The sequence below is a fragment of the Acipenser ruthenus genome, chromosome 2 (assembly GCF_902713425.1).
Source record: "Acipenser ruthenus chromosome 2, fAciRut3.2 maternal haplotype, whole genome shotgun sequence".
Lineage (NCBI taxonomy): Eukaryota > Metazoa > Chordata > Actinopteri > Acipenseriformes > Acipenseridae > Acipenser > Acipenser ruthenus.
The window spans coordinates 86748246-86766050 of NC_081190.1; the positions used below are offsets into that span (position 1 = coordinate 86748246).

At 38.1% G+C, this 17805-nt stretch overlaps 1 protein-coding gene across 1 annotated transcript in view; it reads right to left on the reverse strand.

Moving 5' to 3' along the window:
- dnah6 (dynein, axonemal, heavy chain 6) overlaps nt 1-17805 on the reverse strand; it is a 170510-nt gene that overhangs the window by 133221 nt on the left and 19484 nt on the right. The window contains exons 14-18 of the mRNA XM_059003180.1: nt 11324-11476; nt 10179-10430; nt 4731-4859; nt 3894-4007; nt 3025-3168 (exon numbers count right to left, since the gene is read on the reverse strand). Of these exons, the coding sequence (XP_058859163.1) occupies nt 3025-3168; nt 3894-4007; nt 4731-4859; nt 10179-10430; nt 11324-11476 (792 nt within the window). The remainder of the gene's footprint in view (nt 1-3024; nt 3169-3893; nt 4008-4730; nt 4860-10178; nt 10431-11323; nt 11477-17805) is intronic.

Here is a 17805-nt window from a genome sequence, read left to right on the forward strand (position 1 = left end):
GGAAAATTACAATATAGCTCAGTACTGGTATTATTTATTTAATACAGTCTTTTTTGCTCATCTTTATCAAGGGTGCCAATAATTTTGGAGGTGACTGTGTGTGTATATACATATACATATACACACATATTATTCCCAGGAGCTAACTAGAAAACTTTATCTGCTAAGAATAAGAAAAACATACAAAAGGAACAGGTTAAGGCTCCCGAGTGGCGCATCCGGTAAAGGCACTCCACGTGCGCCCTACAGCCTAGAGGTTGCCGGTTCGAGTTCATGCTATTCTACTGCCGTCCGTAAACAGGAGTCCCCAGGGGGCGGCGCACAATTGGCTGAGTGCTGCCCGGGTAGGGAGGGCTTAGATTGGCCAGGGTGTCCTCGGCTCACCATGCACCAGCGACCCCTGTAGATTGGTCGGGTGCCTGCAGACCTGCCTGTAAGTTGCCCGGAGCTGCGTGGTCCTCCGACGCTGTAGCTCTGAGGTGGCTGCATGGCAAGCCTGCAGAGTGAAAAGAAGCGGACGGCTGACGGCACACGTTTCAGAGGACGCGTGTGTCCGTACTCATCTCTCCCGAGTCGGCGCGAGGGTGGCAGCGGTGAGCCAGCTTGAAATAAAAATAATTGGGCTTTCCAAATTGGGGAGAAAATGAGAAAAAATAATTGGCGATTCCAAATTTAAAAAAAGGAAAAGGTTAATATTTGTAAGACACAACTCAGTCTCTACATATAAAAAAAAAAATAAGAATTATCATTATATGAGTTTTCATATTTTTTTAATACATTAAAATGATTCCGGACCAAGTCATAACTGCCCAGACGGAGTACTAAAACAATGCGAAATGCCTTGAAAACTACAGCACACAATTACTCTGTCTGTACAGTGTATATTTGTGTGTATTTGATTTTGTAAACCGCAAAAAGTCCTTTATTTTAAAGAAAATATTCACAGGATAAATACATTTTCTACCATAAAGTCACAAATTTTGGTAGCCCACATTTTTCAGTAGATAAACATTTCCATATTACGCTCGCACCATTAAAAAAATGTAGACAGATACACTTTATCACTCTTCCTTAATGCACTTTACTTGCTCTTATCTGCTCCCTATTATACTGCATTTAATCCTGTACTTTACAGAGTACTGTAATCTGTCACAAGTGTTATTTAATCTGTAGTATTTTGTATTAAATGATATCCTGATGTAACTATCACTGACACTGTTATCTGCTCCGTTATTGAATCGCATTTTGTCATATACTTGAAGTTGCTAGAACCGAAGTCATTGTATTTTATCTTGTTCTTAATTGTATTAATACTTGTATTGTGATACATGAAATGTATTTTTGTTTACGACTGTAAGTCGCCCTGGATAAGGGTGTCTGCTAAGAAATAAATAACAATACAATTGTAAGGTGGTAAGGTTCAGAAAAGAAATCTGACATCCCTTCTGAGGGCCACAAATAAAACATGTGTCCCTGCACCTCGGTAACACTGTGATAGGCACTGAGGGTACGGTGTTCTCTCCTGTTTATTAATATATATTATCTCAGCCATAACTCCGGTAAAATATAGTAGCCTACTGTATACTTGCAATCACTATATACCGCCAGTGCCATTCTAGTAAGGTATAAAGCAAATTCCCCACTCTGTTTGGTTTATATGTCATGTCACTGATCTTACAAGCAACTAATGCGCAATTTAAAAAAAAAAAAATGGAATGTTTTTTTTTTTTTTTTTCTTCCATTCAGAATGTGTTTTGCTTGGCCAGGCATACTGCTGTTCAAATTAAAAACAGCAGGTGGCACATTTATGTTTCCATATTATGTTGTACTCACAAGGTACCAAATGCTGTTTACATGCTGCGTTAAGCATGTAAACAGCACTGGCATTATTTTGAGATGTGCGCATTCGTCAGTGGTTCATTGCATTTTGTCCGTGTGATTACTTAAGCTATTATTAATGCATTTTTAAAATGTGAACTTTCGGTACAATAAATTAGATGTACTTTAAAACATCAAACACATCTCAAAATAATGCAAAATTCAGCATGACATTGTACTTAATACCTTTAGAGGTGTTGTGAGTCAGCATTTATAGGCAGAGAAGATTCAAGTACTTCTGGATTGGCTAGTCTGTGCGCAGTGAAGAATACAAATATTTTTTGAGGTGGCTGATGATGGAATAGTAAAACAATATAACAATACCTTGTTTTTTTCATGGATATTGTGAAGCAAATCACCACTAATTTAAAGTAAGTTATTGCTTTTCATATGTAAATATCTGTTAACGTCTAGCCTATATGTATTTATGTTTCATATTGCAATTGTGTTATTATATTTTTCTGTGTTTTGGAAGACTTCGATATTATTGATATCGATATCGAAATACGTGCACGATATCGACATATCATTTTCATATCGTTGCCCACCCCTAATATATATATATATATATATATATATATATATATATATATACATTTCTATATCCTGTAAATAATTGGTCCCTCCAGAAAAAAGAAAAAAGAAAAAAAATTAAAAGTTACCTGCATAGCAAAAAAAATTAAAAATTACCTACTGCTACTATTAGGTGGCACTAGAGTAGCTCATAAATACTGTCTGAAATCTGTAGTGTAGTGAGAGGTGTAGCAGTATTCAGTGCAGAGGTTAGCATGAAGCAACTTATTACATATGACGTACAGCCTCAAATAAGTAAAATTATAAAATGGCTTGGATAATTTAAACGGCATGATTGACTGAACAAGATCACATGACCATGAAGTCATAATTGTCTTATGCATGGCTAGGGGTGAATCTGAAGATAAAAAGTTAAATACAACTAAATAGCTTTGAGAATCTAGCCCTGTCTCCTATGTTACTTCACATTAGAGGGAATTTGCGTATTTTACTTTTCAACATTTGATTCCAGAGAATATACCAGACATTTACATACAGTATATATTAAAACTAAAGGTTCAAAACATAACTAGTATCATAGCAAACAGTCCATAACTAACTAACGCAACTTACCTTTTCTTTCATCATCTCAACTTTCTCTTTAAGTTCTGGAACAACATTATTTGGAGGCAGTCCCTTTTCCAACTGATTCACAAACTTTGCATACTTTGTAACTTGTGAACTTAGTTGTTCTGGGTCCAAGGTATCAAATGGGCACTGTAAAAGCAAAAATGTATGAAAACATGTAAATGTCAATCATCTTTCTTGAGGGAAATGTTAAGACAGTGAAAATATTGACTCTATTAACTAAAAGCATGTTGTCGACCCATCCCGAGCCAAATGCTGCAGAACACCCAGGTAACCAGGAGCATTTACACACTGACCTAACCTTATTCATAAATCACAATTTCACCCCATATATTTTAATTAATGTTAACCTAAAGTCACAATCAGATTGCATAACTTCTATTTTCTCCCTCAGTGGGAAATACTATTTTCTATAAATCAGATATTCAGTACATTTAGTACTGGACAAATAACAACCTGCTACCAGTAGATCACATAAGATAACCGATATTGTCTTGCTCAAACAAGACATAAAACCATTCAGACATTAGAAAGCACAATTGTAGAACCATTTATTTACAATAACATACGGGGAAACAACTACAAAACAGCTCTTGTCTATAACAACAATAACCCTTTCTTTTTGTTTAGTTTTTATTATATATATTTAAAGTTTGTGATGGGTATAGAATTGATTTTGTCCAATACAGTGGCTTCATGAAATAGACAGATGATTTAATTTACTGCAAAACTATTAGCCTGTGTCATTGCTGAACCTTGATGTACAAGACCAGACCGAAAGATTGTTAAAATGTTTAATATTACTAATTTAAATTAATGATATTGTTTTTCTGTTTATATGTCAAATGCCTTACCTCCAGCCATTCAAGTTGAAGAATATCCCATTCATCAAGTGAATCCCAAAGCAGGCTTTTGAGTTTGAGCTCAGCACTAAGTTCTTCCAAAGCATCATATTTTGTTACTTCAACCTAAACGTACAACATTTGTAAGACATTAAGAACTCCAGCTCTTATATTAGTGTACAATTTTTAAACAAATGCATATTTCTGCAGTCCATATATTTATATATGCAACACATCAACTATTTAAACTAGACAGCCATACATTTTAACTTATTCTGTATGTAAAAGAAACCTGCTTAATGTTTTTGAGTAAGTAAATAACAAAACAAAACGCTCCAATCGTTGCTACATCAAATATCAGTTTGGTGTATTGGTTCAGGGAGATATATTTAATGTCATAAATCACACAACCCAATCAGAACCTTAAAAAGCCCACAATGCTTCACCTGCTGTATAGGCGTCAGTATACAGCACAACACTAATATTTTCCCCACCAAGTTTAAACATGGCAAAAAATGATCTAGCCAGAGACAATAATCATACAAAACACACATAATAGGATATTAAAGGTAATAAATGAAACACTTGAACATGTAGATGATATAAAGTATTCCTTCAAACCAGTGCTATGTGTTATAATGAAGGAGTTATGTACGATAATCTTTTTTTTTTCAGTTAAAAACATTATTGATCAGTGCAGTAGCCAAAAAATAGGCACCATTCACTACCCTTCTGCAATACAAGTATTTGAATTGCATTGGTTTGCATTGTAACAGAATTGGTGTGTATTCAGTGCATACTGTACAAAAGGAATACAAAAATAAATAGATTATATTAGAGACAAAATACCTTGAAAGTTTTCTGAAAGGTTTTGTACTGGAATGCTTGTTTTTGCAAGTCATCGATCTTCGCATGCAATTCTTCTAGTAACTGTTTTATCTTCGGTTTCTCTGCAGAGATATCTAAAATCTGAGGATCCTAAAAAAAATTGTTTTTCCTTTTAATACACACATGAACAACACATATGCAACATGGGGAGCCTTAAAATGAGCATACAAGGCTCATTTACTCCTGCTTATAAGAAGACCAGCAATGAAACTAGTGTAGAAAGATATAAAATAGAGACATGCTTCATGGAAGTGGTTAAAATGTACTCTATTTTTATTTATAAAAACTTTATATATATATATATATATATATATATATATATACACACACAGTGGTTTGCAGAAGGATTCACCCCCTACCAATAATGTCACAATTTGTTGAATTACAAATAATGTATGAACAGTTTTCCAAACAAACTTTTTTTTATTCAAAGCTGTAGTGGTTAAACTGAACACTGTTATATGAGGAGGAGGTTAAATGTCAGCAAAACTTGCAAAGAAAATGTACAAAAAATGTACAAAGAAAGGATAAACAGTCAGATGTAATTAGTTTTTTTATGTTTTATTATTGAGTACGTCACATAAACATCTGAACAACTGAAGCATGCATATCAAAACAAGAAAATGTTAATAAATGAACATCTGAACAGACATCAGTTTACAACATACATATTTATAAAACTGAAACGATAGCAATACATTTTTAACTTTTCAACAGCAATCGGTTTATTATCAGATGAGCAAAAGCAACTGAACAACGTAGATAAATAAACTTAGCACAAGTTTTTCTTTTTTCCGACAAAAGGGTATTCCTTTACCTTGAGTCTAAGGCTGTTCACAATCAACACAGGTAATGTGCTTCTCCACACCGCCTTTCTGCAGAGGGAACAGCTATCCGAAGTTTTATTTTTATTGCACTTTGCCAACATGGCATTGGCGCCTCTTGCTGCTCTCAGCGGGGTTGCCAGCTTCAGCTGTAGATACACCCTTCGCAGTCTCCCTCTGTTCCAAATGCTTCTTGCGAAGTTGCTGTGCTAACTGTAAAATATATTCTCTTCTTGGTAAATTCTTCTCTGTGCATTCTTTGTAAAGTACCCAGGAGTTGATGGCTGCTAGGTCCAATACATTGTAAAACACCTGAACAGACCACCGTCTGGAGCACGAAATACTTCCGTGCCATCTGATCCAAAACTCCATATTTTGTTGTGTTATAAAACTCCACGGCCTCTGGTATTTATTTTCACGAGTCCCGATGCTAATTGACTAACTAAAGCAGTACAGCTGGCAAGCAGCCTTCAAAAGGCTGATTGAAAACAACAGACTTCACTCAGGCAGAGAGTTCATTCAGTCAGGCAGAGAGTAGAGACTAATCTGATTACAGCTAAACACATTGCGGACTTGTAAATAAAAATAATAAAGTAGAATACCATCCTGTATAATCAAAATACAATTGTTTTCTGTGTGGCCGTCAATGTGACTGCTCCCGGGGCTTTTAGGTATAATGAATATCTCCTTTATTTCTGCACTCCCGCATTTCATGCTTTGTGAGAAAATTCAATACATACGGACAGAAAGGTACACAAACACACAGCCCCATATGTGTTACATGACTGGAGAAAATTACATTTTAAAACCAAAAACCGCCAAAATGACTGCCGCGGGGCTTCTAGTGTTAAGTCAGTACTTGGTAGAAGCACCTTTTGCAGCAATTACTGCTATGAGTCTTTTTCGATAGGTCTCTATTAGCTTTGCACAGTAGGATGGTGAACTTTTTTCCCATTCTTCATGGGGAAAATTGCTCCAGTTCTGATAAGTTTGTTGGGGATCGTCGATGGACTGCAATCTTCAAGCCTCGCCATAAATTTTCGACTGGATTCAAGTCAGGACTTTGACTGGGCCACTCAAGAACATTAATTCTCGTCTTGTTCAACCATTCCTTTGTGGCTTTGGCTTTGTGCTTCGGGTCATTGTCCTGCTGAAATGTGAATTTCCTCCCGAGTTTCAAAGTCTTGGCTGACTCAAACAGGTTTTCCTCAAGGATTCGCCTGTACTTTGCACCATCCATTCTCCCCTCTATCCTGACAAGCTTCCCAGTCCCTGCTAAAGAGAAGCATCCCCATAACATAATGCTGTCACCACCATGCTTAACAGTTGGGATGGTGTTGACTGGGTGATGTGCAGTGTTGGGCTTGCGCCAGACATAACGATTGGAACTTAGACCAAAAAATTCAATTTTTGTCTCGTCTGACCACAAAACCTTTTTCCACATGTCTGCAGTATCATCTACATGCTTTTTCGCAAACTCCATACGTGCTTTAAGATGAGGCTTTTTGAGTAATGGCTTCTTTCTTGCCACCCGTCCATACAGGCCAGCTTTGTGTAGGGACCGGCTTATTGTTGATGTGTGAACACTGACTCCCATCTCAGACACAGAACTTTGCAGATCTCTCAAGGTGATTGTTGGCTTCAGAGTGACATCCTGAATCAGTTTCCTCCTTGCCCAGCTGCTCAGTTTGGGAGGGCGACCTGATCTGGGTAGTGTCTGAGTGGTATGATACATCTTCCACTTCTTAATGATGGACTTCACTGTGCTGAGAGGGATAATCAGCGCCTTTGAAATTTTCTTGTACCCATCTCCTGCTCTGTGCCTCTCTACCACTTTATCCCTGACTTGTTTCGCAAAGGTCCTTGATCTTCATGGTTGCTTTGTTGGATCACTATGTGAGTTGCTGCTTGAAAGTCTTTATATACCTGAGGAAAATGATCTACAAGTCAAACCAATTTGAATACACACAGGCTGAAAATATTTCACAAATGTTGTGACCTTTCAAACAAATCATTTGCACCTGAGCTGATTTAGGGCTGCAGTAGCAAAGGACTACTTATGCAACTGACAATAATCTGTTTTTCTCTGTAAATCTGACTTATTTATATTCTATATGCAATTTTTTAACTTTATCAATGTGGAGTAGTTTGTGTAGATTCTACATGTAAAGTCTAATTTGAAAGCGTCGTGGAGTACGCTCAGGCGCCAACAAAATGTGAAAACTTTGCAGGGGGGTGAATACTCCTGCAAACCACTGTGTGTGTGTGTATATATATATATATATATATATATATATATATATATATATATATATATATACTGTGTGTATATATATATACTGTGTATATATATATATATATATATATATATATATATATATATATATATATTTTCACACACACATATATATATTTTTTTTCTTCCATTCAGAATGTGTTTTGCCTGACCATGTATACTGTGCTGTTCAAATTAAAAACAGCAGGTGGAACATTTATGGTTCCACATTACTTGGTACTCGACACAAGGTACCAAACGCTATTTAGGTACCAAACGCTATTTGGTTTTGGGCCAAAATAAATAGACAAGCAAAACGAATAGACACTAACCATGGACGAACACTAAACAAGTATCGTGCTGGCTCTCCAGTACGATAGCAATTATTACTATACTTTTAATTCTTATTTTAATCTCCTCTCCACAACCGTTCTCCACTTACGAACACACAACCCTGAGTGAGTGAATTGTGCAACTATTTATACAGCCTAGTTTTGCCCAGGCCAGTTTTGTCTAGTTTCGCCAAGGGCTTCTTGGTGAATCCTGAATTTACCATTTTTTTTGGCACTCGCCCTCGTCCAATCGGGCAAATCTAGGTTAGCCCAGAAAAAGACTACTAAACCCGTTTTTTCAACAATTTTAACTGAATTGCAGGGTTAGCCCGGGCCAGTCAAAATCGATGCTGGGCAAATCTGGTTTGCCCACGCCATTAAGTTGGACGAGTCGAGTTTCGCCCAACCCTTCAACATCGATGCTGGACATTTGCCTACACGTATGGAGGAGCGAGACTTTTTGACCTTTAACTTTTTGGGAGAGATAGCTAATAAAACCAGCCCTGGTATTCTGCCTTTTCTGCACCGCCGCTGGAAACCCAGAACACAGTCGCTACATTGTTGTCAGAAGTGGAGGCAAGGCAGTTACCCCGACACACACTTGGAAGCTGGCAGGGAAGAGTGTAGAAATGCAAAACTAGACTCGCCCAAATAATTTGCATAGGCAAAACTAGACTGGCCCAGCATCGATGTTGAAGCGTTGGGTGAAATTAGACTCGCCCAAATAAATGGCATCGATTTTGGCATCGAAGTGTTGCGCGAAACTAGACTGGACCGGGCTAACTCCGAAATTCTGTGAAACAGGTTTCGCCCAGTAGTCTTTTTCAAGTTCTGGGCTAATCTAGATTCGCCGCGGGCAAGTGCGGGAAAAAAAGTGGTAACTTCGGGATTCGCCTAGAAGCCCTTGGCGAAATTGGCCCAGACAAAACTAAACTCGCCAGACCACCAGGTTTCGCCCTTAACATATATATATTTCACATTATTTTCAATTCTAGACACCACCTCAGTCCAGAGGTGCCTAATTCTGCTCCTCAAGGTTGTTTTTTACACCTAGTTTACTTTAAATCACTTAATTGAACCATTTTAACCTCCTTCCAGGTTTTAATCAGTTAATAATTTAATGATACTGTGGCAGTGTGCCCCGCCCATGTGTGTATTATGTGTTATCTGTTGCATGTGATGTTAATTTTGGTATATATATATATATATATATATATATATATATATATATATATATATATATATATATAGGTGCACGGGATATAATGTGGAATGTTTAGCACAAGTGTTGTTAAAATATATAGTTGTATTTAGCCACGGGAATTGCACAATCACTGCAGATAAAATGTGTATTAATATGTGAGCATGGGGAATGCACAAATAAGTTCATGGGCTGGAGTTCAAGTGAATAATTAATTAGTAATTGAATCCCAGGACAGCTGTATAAATAGTTTCACAATTCACTCACTTAGGGTTGGGTGTTAGTGAGTGGAGAACGCGTGTGGAGAGATTAAAATAGCATAATAGCATAATAACAATTGCTACCGTGCTGGAGGGCCAGCATGACACTTGTTTAGTGTTCGTCCACGGTCTATTTGTTAGTGTCTGTTGTCAAAGTGCTGTTTTTTGTCTGTTCAACCTTTTCTTTTCTGTTTAAATAAACCGGTGCAAGCAAGCACATTCACATTTCAACCTCAGTACTGTTAGTTTCTGCCGGGTCTGACGTCATCACTCAAGCCATCCTATCACAGATACCTATAAAACCAGGAGGACTCCAGAACGTAAAGACCGGATTTATAAACCCTTGCCCATGTCTAAAACCAATAGAAAGCAATCCCAGAATGTGTTATTCCTGGTTTAAATATGTTCAAACCCATAGCATGTGCAAAAAAGCACTGTATATCAACATACATAATAATTTCTTCTCATAGAAATATGTACTCTATTTTCTTCATTTAAGTAAAATAAATGTAAATACCTGAGCTTGCTGCTTCAGTTCCTTGACATCCTTGTTCAGTTCTAAGATATCTTTGTCTAAATGTTGACAGAATCTAGTAATATTAGATTCTCTATCTCCCACTGCTTTATCTATTACATTGCGGACTGCAACAATGGAAGGTTTTAGAGTTGCATATACAGCAAAATCTTCAGGAGGTGTAGGAACACGATATTGATCAATTAGTTTATACATTTCAGCCACAACGTCAGTTTCCTCATCAAGAACCTCAATCTATAAAAAATAAATAAATATACATTAAGATTAAAGCACTACATTTTAAGCATGTTCTTTACTCTGAACTGCTAGAACTGTAAAACATTTCACATGTATTTAAATATTTAAATATCTGCTACATGCTTGAGTGTGTTTAAAAGGACATACACTTGCATCCCATAAACATCTATATGAAACCTATTACTGTACAATTCTGTCCAGTGCCAGAAAATCTGTAAATTCTTCATCCATCACGGCTAAAGTTTTGAACATCAACATTGTTTTTACTTTTGAAATAAACAAATGCATTTCTGGTCTAAAAACCACTATACATAAAATAAAAAATAAAAAACTATATATATACATATAAAAAATACATATATATAAAACTGCAGTGTACAAAACTGAAGGCATATGAAAGAAAAAGTTTTTTAAAAGATGTACACAAAAATTTTAAAAGATTAAAAAATCTTTTATTTTCAGGACGTTTCAGGCCAAAAGCCCTTCTTCAGCTGTTTAAAAAGAAAAGTAAAGTAAAGTACTGTGGCTGCACTGTGTTTACTTTTCTTTTTAAACAGCTGAGGAAGGGCTTTTGGCCTGAAACGTCCTGAAAATAAAATATGTTTTAATCTTTTAAACTTTTTGTGTAAATCTTTTAAAAAAACGTTTTCTTATATATATATATATATATAGAGAGAGATAGAGAGAGAGAGAGAGAGAGAGAGAGAGAGAGAGAGAGAGAGAGAGAGAGAGAGAGATTAAATTTGAATTTTCACAATTTGGGTATCAAAGGTTTAAACAAAACAAGAACATGTTTCCTTAAGTGTACAATCCTTGCATTTATTCTTAATTATCAAGCTTATATAAAAAAAGAAAGCACCAAAAGTGTAATTTATTTGAATTACTCTTACCCTTTCCTGTATTTCATCAAGAAACAACAGGCCGTTCACATACTCTGTTGTTGCAGTTGGAACAAACTCAAGCTTAAACTGAGCATCCTGTGCCTCTGCAATAATTGCATCCATTTTCTTTTTTGCAAGAACTGGGAGCATGTCATTTATGGCCTTGAATAAACAGGAACAGTGGTTAATTGTAGAAACTTTAGTGTTTAAATTAAAGGTAACCAAAAACCCAGGTACTCACAACATTGTATAACTACCTGAACTAGTCCCAGAAATAATTTTCCTCACAACCTTAGTCAGTACACAGTCACTTAATTTGTCTTTCAGCTTATAAACTTCTGCTGCAGTGCTGGCCCTAAATGACATCAAAGTTTATTGCGTGGTGCCATAGCTATACTTCACAATTACTAAGGCACTGCCATAATTTTGATTTAATCCAGCCCTGGGTTTCGAATACTATGGCAAGAGCCAGGAAAGCAAGAAAATGTACAGTATAATAGTCCTCAAGGTAAAAGTATGTATATCTTTATTACAATTGATTTCACGTTGCCAGATTATCCAAACCTTTAATTTACCGAAAGGGTTCCCATAATCTAGCTACAGATTTTCTGCCTGTGCCTACCTCTAATTGAAATATCTGTTGCCTATTGACAACAATTTAACTTCCTGTATATGACTGTCAAGGGTTCCAATTAGCAAAGTTTGCTTCGATAGACGTTAAAGTACACAGTTAGATCTGTCAACAAAATAATTCCAGTAAATTCACTTCACTTAACATCACTTTATAGATCTCACATTTTCCTATACGAAAAATGTTAGTTTATTTTTTTTAGCATATGTTAACAATAAAACTGGATAAAATCTTTTTCGACCCTTGAAGGAATGTATCCAGATAAATCGTAACACTGAAGAGATGGGCTTTGTATCAGAAAACTTGTGACAGAGTCGGAAATTGCGTGTGACGGGTAAGTGCATTAATGTGTTACATATACAGTGCCTATAGAAAGTCTACACCCCCTTGAACTTTTTTCACATTTTGTTGTGTCAGTGCCTCTGAGTTTCATGCATTTAAATGATGATTTTTTTCTACTTATCTACACACCATACTCCACACTGTTAAGGAGAAAAAAGTTTTTATTGAGAAAAAAATTATATATTAAAAATACAAAACTGAAAGATCATAATTGGATAAGTCTCTACCCGCTGAGTTAATACTTGGTTGAAGCACCTTTGGCAGCAATTACAGCTGTGAGTCTGTTGGGATAGGTCTCTATCAACTCTGCAGATTTAGATTTGGCAATATTAGACCATTCTTCTTTACAAAACTGTTCAAGCTCTGTCAAGTTCCTTGGGGAGCACTGATGGACAGCAATCTTCCAAGTCATGCAACAAATTTTCGATTGGATTTAGGTCGGGGCTCTGACTGGGCCACTCAAGGGCATTTACCTTTCTGTTCCTTAGCCACACCAATGTAGCTTTGGCTGTGTGCTTTGGGTTGCTGTCATGCTGAAAGCTGAACTTCCGTCCCAGTTTCAGCTTTCTTGCAGAGGGCAGCAGGTTTTCCTCAAGGACTTCTCTGTACTTTGCTCCATTCATTTTCCCTTCTATCCTGACAAATGCCCCAGTCCTTGCCGATGAGAAACATCCCCATAACATGATGCTGCCACCACCATGCTTCACAGTAGGGATGGTGTTCTTTGGGTGATGCGCTGTGTTGGGTTTGCGCCAAACATAACACTTTGCATTTAGGCCAATAAGTTCCATCTTAGTTTCGTCAGACCACAAAACTTTTTTGCCACAGAATGGCTACATGGCTACAGAATCTCTTGAGTGTTTTTTTGCATACTTCAAACGGGATTCAAGGAGGGCTTTCTTGAGTAAGGCTTCCTTCTTGCCACCCTACCATACAGGCCAGATTTGTGGAGTGCTTGGGATAATGTTGTCACGTGCACACTTTGACCAGTCTTGGCCATAAAAGCCTGTAGCTCTTGCAAAGTTGCCATTGGCCTCATGGTAGCCTCTCTGATCAGTCTCCTTCTTGCTCGGTCATCCAGTTTGGAGGGACGGACTGATCTAGGCAGGGTCTTGGTGGTGCCATACACCTTCCACTTCTTAATAATCATCTTGACCGTGCTCCAAGGGATATTCAAGACCTTTGATATTTTTTTATACCCATCCCCTGATCTGTGCCTTTCAACAACTTTGTCCCTGAGTTCTCTTGAAAGTGCCTTGGTGCTCATGGTTGAGTCTTTGCTTTGAAATGCACTACCCAGCAGAGGGAACATATAGGAACTGCTGAATTTATCCTGAAATCATGTGAATCACTACAATTTAACACAGGTGGAGGCCACTTAACTTGGTGTGTGATTTTGAAGGTGATTGGTTACACCTGAGCTAATTTAGGATTGCTATTACAAGGGGGGTGGACACTTATCCAACCAAGCTATTTCAGTTTTTATTTTTAATACATTTTCTACAAATTTCTAGAATATTTTTTCACTTGGAAGTTGTGGGGTAGGATGTGTAGATAAATGAAAAAAATAAACTATTTTAATGCATTTTAATTCCAGGCTATAAGGCAACAAAAGGTGAACAATTTCTAGGCACTGTATATACAGTACTGTGCAAAAGTTTTAGGCAGGTGTGAAAAAATGCTGTAAAGTAAGAATACTTTCAAAAATAGACATGTTAATAGTTTATATTTATCAATTAACTAAATGCAAAGTGAGTGAACAGAAGAAAAATCTACATCAAATCCATATTTGGTGTGACCACCCTTTGCCTTCAAAACAGCATCAATTCTTCTAGGTACACTTGCACACAGTTTTTGAAGGAACTCGGCAGGTAGGTTGGCCCAAACATCTTGGAGAACTAACCACAGTTCTTCTGTGGATTTAGGCAGCCTCAGTTGCTTCTCTCTCTTCATGTAATCCCAGACAGACTCGATGATGTTGAGATCAGGGCTCTGTGGGGGCCATACCATCACTTCCAGGACTCCTTGTTCTTCTTTACGCTGAAGAGAGTTCTTAATGACTTTCGCTGTATGTTTGGGGTCGTTGTCATGCTGCAGAATAAATTTGGGGCCAATCAGTTGCCTCCCTGATGGTATTGTATGATGGATAAGTATCTGCCTGTACTTCTCAGCATTGAGGAGACCATTAATTCTGACCAAATCCCCAACTCCATTTGCAGAAATGCAGCCCCAAACTTGCAAGGAACCTCCACCATGCTTCACTGTTGCCTGCAGACACTCATTCATGTACCGCTCTCCAGCCCTTCGGCGAACAAACTGCCTTCTGCTACAGCCAAGTATTTCAAATTTTGACTCATCAGTCCAGAGCACCTGCTGCCATTTTTCTGCACCCCAGTTCCTGTGTTTTCGTGCATAGTTGAGTCGCTTGGCCTTGTTTCCGTGTCGGAGGTATGGCTTTTTGGCCGCAAGTCTTCAATGAAGGCCACTTCTGACCAGACTTCTCCGGACAGTAGATGGGTGTACCAGGGTCCCACTGTTTTCTGCCAATTCTGAGCTGATGGCACTGCTGGACATCTTCCGATTGCGAAGGGAAGTAAGCATGATGTGTCTTTCATCTGCTGCAGTAAGTTTCCTTGGCCGACCACTGCGTCTACGGTCCTCAACGTTGCCCGTTTCTTTGTGCTTCTTCAAAAGAGCTTGGACAGCACATCTGGAAAACCCTGTCTGCCTTGAAATTTCTGCCTGGGAGAGACCTTGCTGATGCAGTATAACTACCTTGGGTCTTGTTGCTGTGCTCAGTCTTGCCATGGTGTATGACTTTTGACAGTAAACTGTCTTCAGCAACCTCACCTTGTTAGCTGAGTTTGGCTGTTCCTCACCCAGTTTTATTCCTCCTACACAGCTGTTTCTGTTTCAGTTAATGATTGTGTTTCAACCTACATATTGAATTGATGATCATTAGCACCTGTTTGGTATAATTGTTTAATCATACACCTGACTATATGCCTACAAAATCCCTGACTTTGTGCAAGTGTACCTAGAAGAATTGATGCTGTTTTGAAGGCAAAGGGTGGTCACACCAAATATGGATTTGATTTAGATTTTTCTTCTGTTCACTCACTTTGCATTTAGTTAATTGATAAATAGAATCTATTAACATGTCTATTTTTGAAAGCATTCTTACTTTACAGCATTTTTTCACACGTGCCTAAAACTTTTGCACAGTACTGTATATATATATATATATATATAATGGTGATTGATTGAATTCTTAATACAAGGGCGGTAAAACGCGACTGATGTGTGTGTATCTGGGTAGCAGATAACCATATATATATATTCTTTGCAAAAACTTTTGTTAATGCATCAGTTAGGGTTGATATTAAAACAACAAAAGTAGGGAAATGCAATGTTAGAGTTTTTAAACCTAACTCTGCATTCCCTTCCACCCCTTTGAAAGCAGTGGAAGGGTCAAGGCAACACAAGCAACCACAGACAGCCATCATCAGTTAAGACAAACAACATACAACTCTCTGCAGATAACACAAGAGACATCCATCTGCACTGCATAAGGATGGATGTTTACACAACGCATGTCTGTGCCAACATAGTCCTAAAACACTAGAGAATACAAAACATATTGGTATTACAGCACAACGTATACAGCCCAACTGTGACAATGAGGCCATCCCTCGCATTAAACTGTATTCTGTTGCTCATCCAGTATCACACTCTTGGTTGATCCGTGTTGTTGGTGCTGCCCTCTAAAACTGACATGACACAGCACATTCCACTCACCCATGTAAACACAGTTTCATAACAGTGTACCTCATACACTTCAATTTTTGCAGGTGACAATATCATTGTGTCATACATCTGTCGCATGGGTGTCCTGTTCTTAAAGTGCTCCCATTACCCCTATCCATGTTACTATGAATGCTAATGCTGGCCCATCACCCCTTCCTCCCTTGCAAAAGACTGTTATTATGCCACTGAACATCTGCAATTCCATACAACAGAAAGTTGTGCTAGGACACTGTGACAGAAATATAATGAGTTTTGGTTGTAAATCTCCCTCCCGACCTGTGAGGGCACTAAGCAGCGAAAGGAAAAGGCTTTGGACGGGCTGGCCTGACAGTTCTTTCCCAGGGCCGGGAAGTCAGTCAGTCTGGAAGAAGGCGAGACTGTTATAGGAATGTATTGACCCGGAAGGGAAACGATGTAGCAGCTAGAGACAGTAGAGACAGCTGCAATCGTTTACCAAGGGGTCATGCTTGATAGCATAAAGGGGACAGAGGATTGTAAATCTTTTCCTTTGCTTGGTTTCAGAGCCAGATATGGAACTGAAAGGACCGGGAGAGATCCCCATTGAATTACTGTGAAAAGTGTTTGTGAGTGTTTTGTTTGTTTTTGTCACTGTTAATAATTGTCTTTTGTTTTGTAAATTCACTAGACAGCTAACACGTCTAAGGAGCTGTCGCCTTGAGCCAGCACTAATCGGAACAACACTACACTACAGTCACTGTTTAAATTGTTATTACCCACCACCAACACTACTGCACGCACCCGGACTGGTGACCGTGTATTGTATTGTGGGGCGGATAACGTGTACTAAACCAGTTATCATTGTTTCCTGCCGTGCTCTACACATTGGTGTGTATTGCTGGGGGATTATTGTTTGGTCGCTAGACCGGGAGTTTAAAAATAAAACAAACCCCTTTTCCAAACCGGATTATAGTTTTCTCTGTGTGATTATTTTGGCACTGCATCACCCCCACATCAGCAGCCACTTTGCCACAGACACATATTATAGTACTACTGGTAGTCCTTCTGTCATGCACCTGTGTCTCACGATTTACCATACATATACACTTCCCCTCATGGTGCCCTGCATGCAGTTCCCCACCCCCACCCAACAAACTGACACACATCAAACATGTGGATGCCACACTAGACATTGATCATGGCAATGGAATTCATAGAGGTACAGTGTGATGCTGGTGCCACAATTATGCATCTGTCTCCTACTAGACCTGCATAAGCAGTGCCCAGATATACACAACCCCCAACAACTGGTATGGCAGTAGACCTCATACACCTAGTGGACCATGATGATGAATGTCTCTTGTGTTATCTGCAGAGTTGTATGTTAATCATCATAACTGATGACGGCTGTCTGTGGTTGCTTTTGTTGTTAACCCTTTAAGGAACGTGATTGTGTTAAAACGATCATACTCAAGTGGGCTTCTAGGACCTTGCAGGGCTACCATGCTTTGCAGTACAGGCTTGAAACTGTTTTTCTTTTTTTTTTTTTCATGTGACGTCACTGAGAGGGGCATTTAGTGTCTAAAGGGCGGAGAAAGTTTTGGCAGTGCAGAGAGAAAAGACATCACAGCCTGCTTCAGAGAAACTTGTAAGGAAGGTAAAAAAGACATGGAAAAACATTGTAAATCCGATGTATTTGACATAGTTATATTATTCTGTCATGTGTTTTAATATTCAGTATTACTTTGAATTA